General features: G+C 32.5%; 1 protein-coding gene across 7 annotated transcripts; it reads left to right on the top strand.

Moving 5' to 3' along the window:
- Window positions 1–6,384: 6,384 nt before the first annotated feature.
- BCA5 (beta carbonic anhydrase 5) lies at window positions 6,385–11,798 on the top strand. 7 transcript variants are annotated; one of them, XM_079070858.1, is made up of 10 exons: window positions 6,385–6,545; window positions 9,278–9,343; window positions 9,466–9,533; window positions 9,951–10,112; window positions 10,195–10,243; window positions 10,365–10,478; window positions 10,593–10,646; window positions 10,744–10,826; window positions 10,912–11,017; window positions 11,402–11,798. In XM_079070858.1, the coding sequence occupies exons 1-10, from the start codon at window positions 6,504–6,506 to the stop codon at window positions 11,603–11,605; spliced, it is 948 nt and encodes a 315-aa protein (XP_078926984.1). In that variant the 5' UTR covers window positions 6,385–6,503; the 3' UTR covers window positions 11,606–11,798. The 7 variants fall into 7 exon arrangements, with proteins under 7 accessions (XP_078926984.1, XP_078926988.1, XP_078926986.1 ...); XM_079070862.1 differs by having other exon boundaries at window positions 6,389–6,545; window positions 9,246–9,343; XM_079070860.1 differs by lacking the exon at window positions 6,385–6,545 and adding an exon at window positions 8,960–9,150 and having other exon boundaries at window positions 9,246–9,343.
- The last annotated feature ends 5,253 nt before the right edge of the window (window positions 11,799–17,051 follow it).

Raw genomic sequence — 17,051 nt, 5'->3', positions numbered from 1 at the left:
TGGTCAAGCCATTCTGGGGTGCTTGACTTACTCGTCGGTCCTTATCATCCGAGGACTATTTCACCTCCTACTACTACCACATAATATCATAGCATGAACATACTGTCAGGCAATTATGGGGTGCCCGACCTACCCTTCGGTCCTAACGACCGAACTTGGGGACTATTCTCCCCCTACTACCACTATCACATATAACATATAACATATCATGCTAGCACATAAACATATCAGGTAGTAACAAACCTAGATGAATGTCACAAAGACAATCATCTAACATACAACTCCTACTGGTGGGCCAACATTGTGGCCGTAGACCCACCGCTACTGAAAGGTAACTCACCTCAAACGAGTAGCTGCTGATAATCTGTGCGGGGAATCTCTGACTGCTGCTGCTCCGGAAATCCTCCGGCTATAATCCCCACAAAACACTTAATCAGAATCTGATATCTACCCTTAGGGTAAAATGACTATTTTACCCCAGACCAAGTCCAAGTCAAAGTCAAAGTCAACTTCCAGTTGACCCGACTCGCCGAGTTGGGTCGTCAACTCGTCGAGTCCCTATCTCTTTAACTGTCCTCATCCACGTCCCTACTCGTCGAGTTTATCAACGACTCGACGAGTTCTCCTTCTAACACAACCTCGGATGAACCTTCATCCGACTCGCCGAGCGGTATGAACACTCGTCGAGTCCATCTTCATCCTAAGAACACGTCCTGTCCTCGACTCGCCGAGTTGTATGAACAACTCGTCGAGTTCATATTCAAGAGTTGGGAGATTGTCTTGGACTCGCCGAGTCTGCTCGTGCACTCGTCGAGTCCTATGAACTCCAGGACTATGGCTTATCCCAATACGTTTGGGTCACTCCCTTGGACCCTCTAAAACCTTTCTTTCACTCAACTGGTTCCCATTAACCATAACAGAAAAATGGGAGTCTAACCTTGGACTCGCCGAGTCCCAAGAACGATTCGCCGAGTCGATGCAGTCCAAGTCTTATTTCTTCGATTTCTGGAGTGCAACTCTTGTCCAAATGATAGATCTAGGTCCCTAAACTCAATCTAGCACGTAAAGTTACAAACTTTACGTGCATGCATGGGACTTTGAGCCTAAAATGCCCAAAAAGAAGCTGTTAAGATGCATGAGGCCTTCCATGGGTGCAAAAGCAACCCCTAACTGCCTTGTGACCCTTCCATGGACCTAGATCCGAAGCCTCAACCCCCAACCATGCTTGCAATCATGGTTGGCTACCAAGAATGACTTATAAAAGCCCTAAATCTCCCCAAAAAGGGATCTAACAAAAGAACAAGCAAGGTATAGACTTTATACCTTCTGAGAACAACAAATGATGCACCAAACTCGAATCCTTCAGTCTCCTCTTGATCCTTCTATGCTCTTCCTTCTTCCTTGTGATCAAAATCCACAAAATCACTCAAAAGCCTTGAATCTTGCACCAAAACACTTAGGGTTTGCTAGGGAGGGTTTCTGGGAGCAATAGGGACGAGTGGGGGCTGAATGAGATGATTAAATATGGTGCAAACCCTCAGATTAGGGTTTTTGTCCAAACAGAGCCTACTCGTCGAGTCCAGGATCCGACTCGACAGTCCCATACTTAAACCCCGCGTTCTATCCCGCTTCTACTCGACGAGTTGGGCCATCAACTCGCCGAGTCCCAGGCCAAAAATGTAAAATTACATAAATGAAATACATACCAGGAACCAGGTGCTACAGTTAGGAAAGATTAAAACAACCATAAAAAAGAAAAGTGTTACAACCTTTGAATACTTTGATTCTCACAAAAGATGGAAGTTGATGAAGTGATGCATTAAACTCCAAAGAAGAAACACTCTATAATGTATACCTGTTTTCTTAAACATGCACTACCCTAAGAGATATAAATCGTTGTGAGATCAACAGTTGAGATAAAGCCTTGAGTTGCTTTAATTTGATAAATGTTATTTAACATAAGATAGTTGAGGAATGTTTTAGTTTGCGAGATAAGGATTTCGTGGATATAAAATTTGCTGAAAATAGAGTCGTATGAGAAAGTTATAGTTGTTTGAAGTTTAGATGAAAATACGTTGTTGTTTTGAGAAAGTCAACGAAAGTCAAATTTTGACCACCACGACATGAAAGTATGTTTTTCACGACGTAACAATAGATGTGTCACGACGTAACAATTTCAGAATTTTGCAAAACCAACAAGTTTGAGCCTACATCACACTAAACTCATTAAGTACTTAATGGTTAAGTTCATAAATATTCATTTCAATAGAGTGAAAAGCTTAAACCAAGTTTTCCATGATCAAGCAATAAACCACATAATGGGTTAAGAACTTGGCAAGAAAATGAACACATAACTTTATTTTTTCACTTTAAGCTCATAAGAAGAGATTTAGGGGTTTGGTCTTCAACTAAATCGATTAAACACTTAATAGATAAAGACATAATCTAAAAGTTAAGACACTAATCAGTCCCACTGGATTGGTGGTGACAAGGTGGAGCTATGGTGATCCAAGGATGCTCAAAACCCACATAACAATACAATTTCAAAGAGATATGAACTAGCAACGTGAAATGAAGAAAATGCTTGAAGTAAAAATATAGACATGAAATTGATACACTAATGACCTCACCGCCACCAAAAAGACATTATGGTGGTTGTGGGAGGTTTTACGGTAGGTGCCACCACCTTCTTCGGTGGTGGTTGATGGTGGTTATGTGAAGTGTTTTAGAGAATAAGAAGAAGAAAGAAAACAAGTTAAGATGAGAGATATACCACCCAATGCTTCCAAGTAACAAAATGAGCTCCCTCTTACTCTTCTCTCTCTTCTTTTTCTCTGATGAAGATCTGGCGGTAGTTGCTCTTGCGGGTGGAGGTGGAATCCGACAAGGGTTCTCGAGAGGTACACAAAACCGTACACCCTCCATGTTTGTTACTTAAACCGGTCAGGTGCACCCTAGGTGGGATAGGGTTTGGCCCAATGGACAATAGGGTGTACCCCCTATTACCCACTAGGCCAAAGGCCTTTTTCCTAATTTTTTACTTTGTCCTCTTAACGATCAGATTTGGTAAAAACAATCCTTATAGTCAAAAGCCTTAACAATTTAAGATACCAAATTTTAACCATTTTAGCCCCCCACCTAAAAACATAGTTCTTGTATGTTAAGTAATTACTTTTAATTATTTTTTATTTTTATTATTATTCCTATTTTTTTAAGCTTATAAAAGAAAGCACAACGATGAATTTAATAATGGACAATGGGATGTTATACAATACTTATATATAGGGCCATAACAAGCAGAATGAGACCGAGAAAGTTAGGGACCCTCTCAAGGATATTTTGACCATTTTGTAACCTATTAATATATGATTAGGTGGTGATTAAGAGACCATTTGAGAATTGAAGGAATGTGAATTGACATAACGATACATCAATGTGAGGAAGACTGAATACATGTCCCCTATACAAAACTAAAGATGATTTCATGACTTATATTTATATAAATGTGTTATACTTGTGTGCTTTGTGTTATATTATATGTGTACCTTTATGTGTATTCATGAAAATGAGTTTTATTAAAGAGTAATGGTTAAGAGTATAAGACAAAGTTTGAAAAGTTTTTCCTTATATTGATTATGTATTCATATAAGTTGGGGAAGACCGGTGTGTGTCCTATATGTCCTTGATAAAAGAGAACCAAAAAGAACCAAACATAACAAAAGAGAATTAAAGAGAACAATACATAACAAAAGAGAACAAAATAGAATAAAGAGAACCAAAGAGAACAAAAGAGAACCAAGATGTACAAGAAAGGACTAGGAGATGAATGAGGATCGGGGATATAAACATAATGCATTTACATCTTTTATTTGTGAAAATTTTATAATTGTAATCTATCAAATAGTTTTTTATTTAAAAAAGAGTAAAAGTTATGATATGAAGAGTTATGTTGTGGATAAGATCCAATAAAAAGTTTTATGATTTAAGATGTTTTAGGATTAATGACGTTTCAAAAATTAAAGATGTTCGAAAGATTAGAGACTCAAGAGTTTTGAATAGAAAGAGTATTTATACTATAAATGTTCTTAAGGGTATTGCTACTTAGAGTTCTAAATATTTAAGATGCTTTATGGTTAAATGATGTTTAAAGATTTAAAATATTTTTAAGACATAAGATGATTTAAAGAGTTGACTGTTTAAAAGATTTAAACTATTCTTAAATGTATGATTGTTTTAAATATTTATGATGTTTGAAAGAGTCCGATTATATTAAAGGTTAAAGAGATTTTACAGACTAGAGAGTAGAGAATAATAATTTTCAAACGATTTTGAGGATTTCTCATTGGTCAAGGGATTGTCCTTACTTCTTTTTGACTTTGAAGATGTGAAAACTTGATAGTTTTCAAACAAACTGAAAACATATTTTGAGATTTCATATTTCACAAACATATCACCTTCTCAATTCTATAACCTCAAAAGTTCCCTCCTTGAATCCATTCTCCTTGTCTTCCTTTCTTTTCAAGCATATATGGCAAGTGATACACTTTTTCCCATTCTCCCTTACTTTGTTGTGTGGCGATTGTCGTATGTTATGTTGGTCATTGCCAATTTCTTCTGCCCACCATCTCTAAAGTTTGAAGTGTGAACCGTTAAAGTGCATGTATGCTTATACTTCTGTTAATTCTATTTCTCTTTAAGTAATATTTACCATAAACTGTTTTACTATATATTTTAAACCGGTTATTTATGTTTGGTTTGGAATATTATATTTGATGTTTGAAACTTTGGATTTTGTTTAACCTTAAAATCCGGTTTCCTTAATTTTCAAAACAAGCAAAGTTGAATTGTAATTCGATTTTCGGTTTGGTCTATGTTGCCTTAAATTTGGTTTGGACCCAAAAAAAAAAATCAAACCAAGGGGACCAAACCTAAGGAAACCTAACAAATCTATAACGTTTATATAAATTAGGAATATAAAATAAGAACTTAAACAAGTACCATAAAAATTTATAATGTTTAAGTAAAAAGTAATATTAATAAAAACGAAACTATAAAAAGTTATGTAAGGACTAAAAACGTAAGTTCAAATTAAAGGACAATAATCGTAATGTATAAATATCAATAATTTAAATTTAAAATTATTAATGATGAAAAATATTAAATCAAAATTTTTTGAAAGAAAAAAATATAAATATAATAATCTGCTGTGACTAGAGGTAAATCTTTATTTCTAGAAAGACTCAGATTTTGTATTTTATATTATATGCTTGAAAATGTATATCTTAATTTGGTGTTAGCCATTCTAAAAATAATAAAGGTAATGAATATAAAGTTATCTAACAGATAAATACAAGATATTATGATATTTATGTCTGAAGTAAATATAAAAATATAAATTAAGTTTAGCACCTATTCTAGATGCGAACAACCTTTACTTTTTAATGATTTACCTTATTTCATTGTATTATAATATTATATTTATTTATTTATTTATATTTAAGTGATAAAATTCTTTTCTAAAAAAGGCAAAATGATCAAATGAAGGTTAATGATTTGTATACCCTATCGTTTTGAGTTGGAATGCTTATCGCGCTCATCTTCCAATTCATAGTCTTTATCCTTCCTTTCTTGACTTTTTAGTAGTTTTCTTCCAATTGAATCCACTATATAAATATTATTCAAATATTATAATTCCACCTTCCACGCTATCCACACAATTTTTTATTTCGTGAAATATTATTTAAAAATCGAAAAATAATATTCTTATCAAGACCGATTTACATGATTTTTATTTTTTAAACGAATATATTTTAAGATGATATTTCAAAGTAAAGTTATTGTTTAAAATATGACTGACAAAAATAGTTAGATAGAATCTAGATGATAAAATTTGTATCTTTTATTTAATCCTAAAAGTTGAAATTTTTTATTTGTGTATCATTTTCTGAGAAAAATAGTTATAAGTTTTTTAAAAAATGTAAAAATATATAAAATAACATTTGAATAATAAACATATGAATTTTTTTAACGTAACATAGTAATTTTGTTATACCAGAAAGTCAAAAACTTTTTGTATAAACTCTATCTGAAAATAGTTTTTGAAATAATTGTTTTTTATTCTAAAATAAAAGTTTCAAATTCTAATTTCAAAAAATATTTTTTCATTCATATTTAGAAAAGAAAAACAAAAACACTCAAGCTGCTAAAAGGACTTAAAAACTCGTCGCCAAAATTCCATATCATTAATAAATTAAAGTGATTATAAAATTATGCCCATGCATTATTGCATTGTTGAATATAAAAACAGATTTAAAAAACAATTTAATTAAAAAAATATAATAACTTTACGTGTATAAGAAAAATAGAGAGACTGTTTTCGAAAAGCATATAAGGAGATTCACAAAAGGGGTTTCCAAAGTTTTGGGAGAGACTAGAACTCTAGAAGGCAAAGAGAGAACAGAGGTTGTACATCGTGCTTACACAGTAGTACACTTGATGAACAGATGAGGGTTGGGTTACGACCATTTCTGCGTTCTATCAGAGTTGTAAGTATACTATTTCTTAATTTGTTACTTTTATGTAATAATATTTATTGTTCCACCATTTTTTGAAATATTGAAATATGATCATGTCAAAACACATCATATTTGAGCAAAAAAGAATCAAAACAATCATCGTGTGTGTATGTGGTTAGCAAAAGAAGATGATTGTACCTTCTGAGAGAGATAAACGAAGCTGATTTAAGCCATGGATGAAGCAGATAGTTGAATTAGGGTAAAATTGAGTTGCTTGCTGAGATGTTCTTGTTATTTAAGCCATTGATGAAGCAGATAGTTTAATTAGGGCAAAATTGAGTTGCTTACAGACATCATCTAATCTTCTCCCTAACCACTTAATCTTCACCCCACAATCAATTCACCATTTGCATATCAATTAATTGCTCTCGAAATTGAGAAAAAAGTTATGGAAGATCAACAACTTCAGTCAAAAACCGTTTAATTTTCATCCCTTCTTCTACTTCTTCTTTTCGATACAATCATAATCATAATCACAACTCCGATTCCGATTTTGTTTGTTAGGGATGTCGACGTGGGTAATTACATGGAAGAAGTCTGTGGACTTTTTGTAGAAATGAATGTCGATGTAGAAATTGAAAAATGAACTATTACTATAGTCAGAACTCAAGAAAAGATATAAATGAATTAATTCAACATCAGTTTAACTATTGAAATCTACTTTAATAATAGAAATAAGAATCTAAAAAAAACTTTATTGACATATTAAATATATGTTAATTTATAAATTTTAATTTTATATTATCAATAATCAATTTTGTTTTGACTAAATTATATGACCTGTTAAAGTTATATTTGTTTCGAAGTGAAGGAGCAAAAATCATCAGTCCCTTTTTTTGTTGGTAGACTTGAAATTAACGATTAAAATAAATGTAAAACTTTATTGAATGAGCAAAAATTAAATGTTATGTTAAACGTTATATTTGTTTCGAAATGAACGAGCAAAAATTATCATATTTTCTTTCCATGGTAGACAAGAATATTAAGGATTAAAATACATGTAAAACTTTACTAAATATATAGCTTAATGTTATTAATTTTTTTTTATTTCTGTAAATCTAAAATATCTTTCATTAAAATACAATCAAATGGTGACCAGACTGCTACCATAATATGTTAAAAGAACATGGTAGTCTTTTTGATGAAGTAAAATGGGGTCCCACAGACAGCTACAGACCCAAACCATATAAATATAATGACATACCAATATACCATGCATCCTCGATCCAAATTACTATAAAAATTTCAATTAACAAAAAATAAGAATTAAATTGTAACGATTTCAACAATCTATAACAAAATATTAACTACTAAATAAACAAATCATTTTCAACAAAATCTAACTTAAATTAGCAATCACCATAGTTAACCGTTCTTAAAAATAAAAATTAACTTTTTTTAACCAAATTCAACAATATGTACTTAACTTGTAATAATTACAAACTTAAATGTTTATATATATATTTTTTCAAAAACACAAGTACGACATTAGTAGGCAAGCTTTTCAAAAACACAATTGTGGCATTAGTAGACAAGCTTTGCTAAACGAATTACGAATTACTAGAAAGAACAATTAACAATGTTAGAAATTATATATATATATATATATATATATATATATATATATATATATATATATATATATATATATATATATATATATAATTAAAATAGTGATTGGGCTCAAAATAATTGAGGATTTGAGACCACACCAAACGGGTGAATTTTTTCATTTTTTATTTAGAAATTAAAATATTGTTCTTCGTATTCATCGCCAATGCTCAATTGGTCATGCTTGATTCTAGTTCCTTCTTCATTGGGTTGGGACTTTGGAGCTTGAATCACATGAATCTTCTGACATATAAATATACTTTTTTATGATCAAGTAATTAAAATACTTTTAAAAATATCAAAATCAAAAGACTTTTGGTGAAACATTACACTTTAGACGAGCTCACAAAATTCGAGATTAACTGAAATTCATGTTATAAATTTATAAAATGTATTTAGTAGCCGATCTTTTGAGAAACTGGAATTTTTTTTGTTTGACAAGTTTTTACTTTTTAATAAAAAACTTTGAATCCAAAAATTATTTAAGTAGTTTTTGATAGCTTTTATTTTTAGTTTTTAACTAATTTTACATAAAAGCTATAAACTACTTTTGTCAAAAATTTCTCCATAAATAAAAGCTACATCTTGACTAATTTTGCCAATAAACCTTTAATCTATTAGATCTTTAATCTATTAGATATGGAAGGGCTTTATAACAATAAATAAATATTACCAATAAAAATGAAAACACTACTTTATGTTATAAAAAGTGATATAAAACGAGTTTGATGACTATAATTAGAAAAATACGAAACTACTGTTCTTCTGAAAATCCCAAAATGGGAATTTGGACTTATCTATTTATTACATCACATTCACACCTGTCGAAGCCTAGTTATTCCAATTGGATTGATGAGTTGGCCTGAGCAGACAGCTTTCCTATTTTTAGTAATGGCAACATAGATTTCTCCGCCTTTCTTGGAATGAAACGATTGTTCTTGATCTCGCCACCAACACCCAGTTGGTATACTTCCCGTTTCTCTATATATATTCGCATGTATCGCCTCTAATTTGTTTGATAAAAAAGAATTAGCATTTAGCATTCTATATAACCAGCAGGAAACCCTCTAATTAATCCGAAAATGGCGCAGTCAATTCTTGGATCTTCTCCTCTCTACAAATCCGAGTGTTCGAAATCGGCTGCATCAACATCAACAGTAACCCCCTTCTCTCTATCTCTCTATTTAGATGTATATGTCGTATGCAGATAAGATGTTCGATGAAATGTTTTTCTGTTTTTTTTGACCGATTATTGTTTTTGTATTGATTTCCGTGGCAGATCTCAGGTTCCAAGTTGAAGTTTTTGGGAATTGAGCAGACACACCTCGGATTTCTGAATTCTTCCAAGTAGGTCATGTAAAAGTTTTCAGTTCATATTATTAAAGCTATGCTTACAACTTCTTTCTTAAATTCTCTGTATGTTTCAAGTGTTCATCATATCTTACTCGCAAAATCTTTTTATTATCCAAAATAAGATTCCCATTTGGTGCAGATTGCAATATGACACCATATATATATATATATATATATATATATATATATATATATATATATATATATATATATCCTTACGTTTGATGATTTATTTATATAGGAAAAAAACATATATTTAACATTACAGACATCATTGCAACCTTCGGGATTGAACCCAAGAGATAAGCATGTCTTTATTTTGGTTTATGTTAGCTAATGGCCTAATGCTGCAATAACAAAAAATATATTATATATATTTTTTCTAAAATTATCCACCTCATTCATTTACAGGAGCAATCTGGCTTTAAAATTGAAAGCCTCAATGGAGGGGGTCGCTTTGGTTCAAGAAACTAAAGTGGATCCACCAAATCTTATAAAGAAATCAAAAGATGGAAGTGATTCATTCACTGAAATGAAGCAAAGATTCCTGCGTTTTAAAAAAGAAAAATACTTGTAAGTGACAAGAGTATCACACCTGAAAGTTTCAAATAATGGAGATTCTTAATTAATCTGAGACATTGTTATTCTTGGACAGGGGAAACTTGGAGTGCTATCAAGAACTTGCTGAAGCTCAAGCCCCAAAGGTATGACCAAATGACCATTTTACCCTTGGTCTGTAAATGACACAAGTGCAAAATGAAACATAACCTTATTGTTTTTTGTTAGAATGGGAACTGTTTGGTTGACTAACAATTGTAAGAACAGTTTCTGGTGATTTCTTGTGCAGATTCCCGAGTTTGCCCCTCTTATATCCTAGGATTTCAACCTGGTGAAGCCTTTGTAGTCCGCAATATTGCTAATCTTGTTCCACCATTTGAGGTATTATTATAAAATTTTTCATTAATAGGCACAAGTTATTTGAAAATATATTGATTTTGAGAGTTTCATGCTTCTTTTGTACAAGTTTTATCATCTTCTTGATTTCATTTGCAGAATGGACCATGTGAAACAAATGCTGCACTTGAATTTTCAGTCAATGCACTTGAAGTAAGTATTACTTTCTGATAATAATAATAATTATTATTACTGATGGATATAAAACCGTAATTCTAATTAATGATAATGAGAATAAAATTAATTGCAGGTTGAAAATATACTGGTGACTGGCCATAGCTGTTGTGGAGGCATCCGTGCCCTAATGAGCATGGAGGATGAAGAAAACTCAAGGTTTTGACTTTTGACTTACAAAATCTTTTTCTTTAAAGTTTTTTCATGTTATATTTTTCTCATATAGCTTTTCTTGATTTTTCAGTAGCTTTATCAAGAATTGGGTGGTGGTTGGAAAATCAGCAAGATCAAGCACAAAAGCCATCACTTCTAATCTCAGCTTTGACCAGCAATGCAAACACTGTGAAAAGGTGCTTATGATTATCATTTTTTTTACCAACTTTCTATTTTGATATGAGGATGAGGGTATTCTCGTCTTTTGTGCAGACGAGAGATCAAGAGTGAGTCCTTGTCCCACCTTTTTGGGTGGATTTTTTTTGCTATTTTTGTCCCATTGATATATGACTATTTATTTTCTTCTTAATCTGGACAAAATGACTTAATGAGTTAAGTAAAGAAACATAGCTTAATGTATTAAGACACTAACCCTTTACCAGTTTACCTATTTGTCCTCCTTTTTTCCTTACAACTTCTCTTACGTTAGTATTATGATTCTTTTTGGAATGTAAGGGTAATTTGGTCATTTGTCCAGTCCAATACATGCCAAACATTGTCTGACAACTTTAACTTTTCAGGAATCAATCAATCATTCACTATTGAACTTGCTTACATACCCATGGGTAGAAGAACGAGTGGCAAAAGGTTTGCTTTCTCTACATGGTGGCTATTATAACTTTATAGATTGTACATATGAAAAGTGGACTCTTGATTACCAAAAGAGCAGTCAAAAGCACGAAAAAGGTGGATACATCATCAAGAATCGTGAATTTTGGCAATAATGTTGTGGTGTTCTTATTCTTCTTGATAGTAACAACTTTATGAAGGAACAATATTACAAGAATGTTGTTTGTGGTGTATTATTGGAGGTAATTTGTGGGATGTTGTTTGTTTGTGTAGCTCTTGATATGTGAATGATGAAATTTATGTATCCTTTTTGTGGTATATATATACATTGTTGTTGATGATTCACAAGTGAATGCTTAACATGGCAATCGTTGATATGGTGCTAGGTTGAATCTTTTGTATATTTCTCTATTAGTCTTACTTTATGATGCCCAATCAAAGTGTTCTAGGTTGAATCTTTTGTATGTCACTACATAGACATCTCCTTCCAAACCTCTAGAGATGAAGATTAGGCTGTCCGTAGGCTTTCTTCCTCGTGTTAGAATTTCTTTCTTTAGGCGGGATAAATCAATAGTTTAAACATTTCTTACAATTCATACTGTAAGTCTTTCTTTTTTATTTATCACCTACTTTCAAAGTGTTATAGGTTGAATCATTTGTATGTTTCTTTATTGGGTCATATACTCTATCCATTGTCTATCTACTAGGACATATCATCTCTACTACATCTTTCTTTCATGATACCGCAATATCACTCTTTCTATATACTCGTGGCATCTCTTTAACTAGAGGGCCCTTTCTTGTCATTTCGCAAAATGACAATTTTTTTTTCTATTCTAACATTCTGGACCAAAACCTTCAAGGTTGGTCAATCTACGAAACTCATACTTTTCAGGTTCTTTATCGGTTTATCTTCACATATCTTCAAACGTGTACCTTGATCTCTTAACATGGTTTATCACAAAACCAACTCATACTTTATGTTTCTCATCCATCTTCCACAGTTTAAGACTTTAAGACTAGGAATGGATACACCAAACCTAATTCACTTGAACTATGACTCTGATACAAGTTGTAACGACCCGAATTTTCTAACATCTAATTTAAGGGAAATATCAGAGTTTTATCTACAATTGCGGAATTCTACTCAAATTAAAACACTTTACTTCCCGGGACAAATCATGTATTTACAATAAAAATCTATATATTTACATGAACAACAAAGAATACAATAAATAACAACTGACTATCTGAGTCTTGACCTTGTGCTTCTGTCTTCTCTTCTGGTACCACAGATGCTGCTATCTGGACCAGCAAAACATAAAACATATCTACAACATCAGACATTATGTGTTTAGCGAATGTTTCTATAACTTTTCTTTTCTTTCTTCTTGTTTCTCTTTCTAATACTCTATTATCTACAATCTTTCTCTATTAGCATACACTACTATTCTTACTTCTTTCATTCGTCTCTTTTATCTTTCTTCTCTAATCCTTCTTTCTACTCTTTCTCATCTCATCTAACTCTTTCTCTGTCCTCTACTCTAGTTCTCATACTCTTCTCTTACTCTTTCTTAGCCTCTTCTTTATTCTGTGTCTTCTCTATCTCTTACTCCGTTCTTTATTCTTAATTGGATTTTGACTTCATTATGGAATGAAGGGTAAGTCTTTTTGGAATGAATTATAATAAGAATACACTACTTTAGAAGTTGAATTCAAATATGATTGGATGAATGAGATCATTGAAAAACTATGTTGATCTCTGCCATTCAAGGATCACATAGAAATCTTTGTGACTTCGAGAGTATACTTAATCAAGCTAAGATGCTACATGTCACGAAAGAACACCAATCATATTCTCCAGGATATTTAACTATACTTAGAGTAAAGTTAAAGTATGGAGATGATAGTATTCACATAATTCACACAAATTAAATTTTATTAGATCCATTGATAAAGTCATTATGTTTGGCTAAGTATGAATGGTCACACTTCAGCTATAAGACTTTATTATTCTAGAAATGAGTTTTTGATTTGGATTTAGTATTTGGATATTGGAACATTATAACAACAACTATTAGATAATGTTATGATTTATTGGGATATAGTCATCACATTAATACTTGTTATGTTCTATATTAACATGTTTAATCCATGAATAATGTTATTATTTTAAAGGTTCATAGTCGGTTAAAATTGTGGGAGCAATTATAAAGTAAGACTAATATGAATTGGATTGGTTGACTCTGACTAGATGAAAGTAGGCAAGTGGTTGTAACCAAGTTTCATCGGTACTTGTTAGAGAACCAGTATTGAACTGACCCGCATCAAGATCATCTCATGGATCGTTATTATGAATGATACTTGATTAAAATGTACTATCTTTGTATCCTTAACACCTGAGATACAACTAATGAGATTGTTAGCGATCCGTATCTCAAGTTCAACATGATGTCTGTAGCAAAGGGATGATTGATAAACTTACCTTATACACCAATTGCAACTTTGAGCATTTTAGGAATTGGGCGTTGATAGAATGGCACAAAGTCGTATGTGTTGGATTAGGTGTATAAGCCCATAACTATAATTGGTATGTACTTGACCCGATGATAGCATGGTCCATTTGGGTTGTAACACTCTGGAACAATTTGATAGGATGGATACTTGAGAAAGAGGTTATTGTGATTTATTAATATATTATAAGTATAATATATTAATTGAGGAATCACATTATTTAATTAGTATTGATCAAGAATTAATTTGGTATTAATTTAGTGATCAAAAGAAACTAATTAAAGTTAAAGGGACTGATTAGGTAAATCAGTAATTCTTCTAGTTGGACTCATGACTCATGTTAACTAGGGTTGGACTAAACTTACATGAAAGTCCATAAAAGGTTTAGCCCAAAAGGCTTATGTAATATGAAGAGTCATTAGGGTTTGCATGGTTGTAATCCTAAGCTATATAAGAACACCATAACACCTAAAATCGGCACTCATGCATGCTAAAGTAACGGCTAGCCGATTTTGAGCTCCCAAGCTTCTATCTCAAGTCTATTCTCTTGTTCTTGATTTGTTATAAGACATTTGAGGCATCACACTTGAGGTGCTAGGCTCCTAAAGGTCAAAGACAAGAAAGCCACTACACAAAATAATCCTCTAACTGTTTTATGATTCAAATGTTGCATTGCATGCTAGTTTAGGCTTTATGCTTTGGAAAAACAATGTTGCATGTATAATTAGAGAAAAATTAGATCCAAAGCATTAGGTCTGTATGTGCACCATAGGATTGTTAGAGTACATAAAACCCATCAATGGTATCAGAGCCTAGGATGTTTTCTATTTTATTGATGCAAATGTGTGATTTTCAAAGTTGGAAAAATGAATTTTCTGGGCACTGTCTGATGAAATCGACGAGCCCATATATGGAATCGACGAGTTGGATGAGTTTTTCCATGAACTCGACGAGTTAAAAGCCTGGCTCGACGAGTTGGCTCATCTGGTGGCATATTTTTCAAGTTTTTGGCATGTTTTGGATTAGGATCATTACCACAAACTGTTTTGGTTCATAAAGATTGATTTTAATGATATGATAATGTTTATCCCCATCCAAAAACATGAAGTTTGTCAAGTTCTAAGATAACTACTTGATTTTTGTGAAATACTAGTTATTTGTAAAATTTGAAACTATCTTGAATATGAATCAAATTAGGTCAAATTGGTAAATGATCATCATATCATAATTGGACTAGTTAATTTGATCCATATGTGTTCTTGAAAAGTTCCATAACTTGTCCTCAAGTTATGGAATATGAAAAGTCTTTATTTATGAAACCATTAACTAGTGTAAGTTATAGAATTCTAAGAGTCTTGGAAGGTTTCATAACTTGTACACAAGTTTGGAATTGGAAAGGTCTCATTCATGAAACATAAAAGTTCATAAGTTATGAATTTCAAAAGTTTTGACAAGTTACAAAACTTGCCCTCAAGTTTTGGAACTTGAAAAGTTACATTAATGAAACTTTAATTCCAAACCCTAGAATTTTAAAAGTTTAGAATTCAACCCTTATACTATTATAATATTAAAGTTTAATACTTATATATATATGTATAAGACAAGTCGGTCTTACCGTTAGTAGGCCTCATTCACGAAGCCGGTCTATAAGGGGGGTATAAGGTTACTGCCTATAAAATGGTGGTTTAATGGGTGTCCACTCTCACCCACCGCTTCCTTGACTGGTGGAGGGTCGTTAGCCGAACGGGTAGGATAAGACATTAATTCTCATTAATAAGTATAATGATAATTATTAAAGTAACTAAACTTTTATAAATTCCCAATCTTAGTTACTTTAGGAAAAATGTGAAAATGGTGCTATTCCATGAAATTGCACTTTGCACCTTGTTAAGTCATTAGTGGAGCGTGTGTGGTTAACCGGCACACTAATTTGGGACTGACAATGTGTGGCAAAGGGTAGCTTGATGTTAATCATGGATCAATAGAGCGTGTGTGGTTAACCGACACATTGATTGGATGATCTGTAACATTAAGTGTACCAAGCTAATTTGCATGGTTACTCACACCTTGTTTGTGATCCTCGGCGTCCCAGTCACAAACTTGAAGGGCATAATCGAGATTTAAACATGCCATTGAAAAAGTTCAATGAATCTCAAAAGAATCTAGGAATTTCAATTCATTTAGAACTTAATAATCAATTTTGTTTTAATGGTGGAAATTGGTAAATCGTCATTTACCTACCTTAAAATATTTTGCAATTGGATTACGACATCCCTCTTCCGAATTGTAAAATATTGTGTTGGGTCCTAGCCTTTAGATCTCATTTTGGGTGTTATATTAAGGATCCTTATCTAATCTAAATTTGTCTTTCTTTTTAGATGTCTTCCAACACTGCTTCATACTCAACTGCTTCTGGCTCTTTCTCCCTCATGAACCTATATGGGAGGGTCATAATTGATGGATCGAACTTCAATGATTGGATTTGAAACATCCGAATGGCCATTCGCTATGAGGACAAAGAATATGTCCTGGATAAAGAGCTTAAGGAGATTGATGAATCTACCACTAATCCCGAACAGATTGCTGAGTTCAAGACCCATGAGAGGGACACGAGAAAAGTGTTGTGTATTATGATTGCTACCATGACTGCTGAGCTTCAGAAGTCCTATGAGGACTTTTGGCCTTATGAAATGCACTAAGACTTGATGGAAAGGTACCATCAAAGTGCAAGACAAGAAAGGTATGAAATAATCGCCTCCATGATTACTACCAAAATGAAGGATGGAGAGTCAATCACGACCCACTTGCAAAAGATGCAAAGGTTTGTGGACCGCTTGCTAAAGGTGAATGTCAATTTCGATGAAGAATTGGCAATTGACATTATCCTACACTCTTTACCTCCTTGTTATGATCAGTTTCGTATGACTTATCATATGAACAAGGAGGAGGTGACTCTAAGTAAGCTTCAAGGTCTTTTAAGGACTGCTGAAAGTAGTCTTAAAGGAAAATCTGTTGTTTCTACTCTTACTGCTACTGCCACTGTCTTGGCAATTGGACATAGGAAGGGAAAGAAGAGGAAAGCTTCCT

Source organism: Lactuca virosa, chromosome 9, assembly GCF_052849685.1.
Source record: "Lactuca virosa cultivar CGN04683 chromosome 9, Lactuca_virosa_CGN04683_v6, whole genome shotgun sequence".
Taxonomy (NCBI): Eukaryota; Viridiplantae; Streptophyta; class Magnoliopsida; order Asterales; family Asteraceae; genus Lactuca; species Lactuca virosa.
Note: the sequence above shows the minus strand (reverse complement) of the source record. Positions and strands in the feature narration are given on the sequence as shown.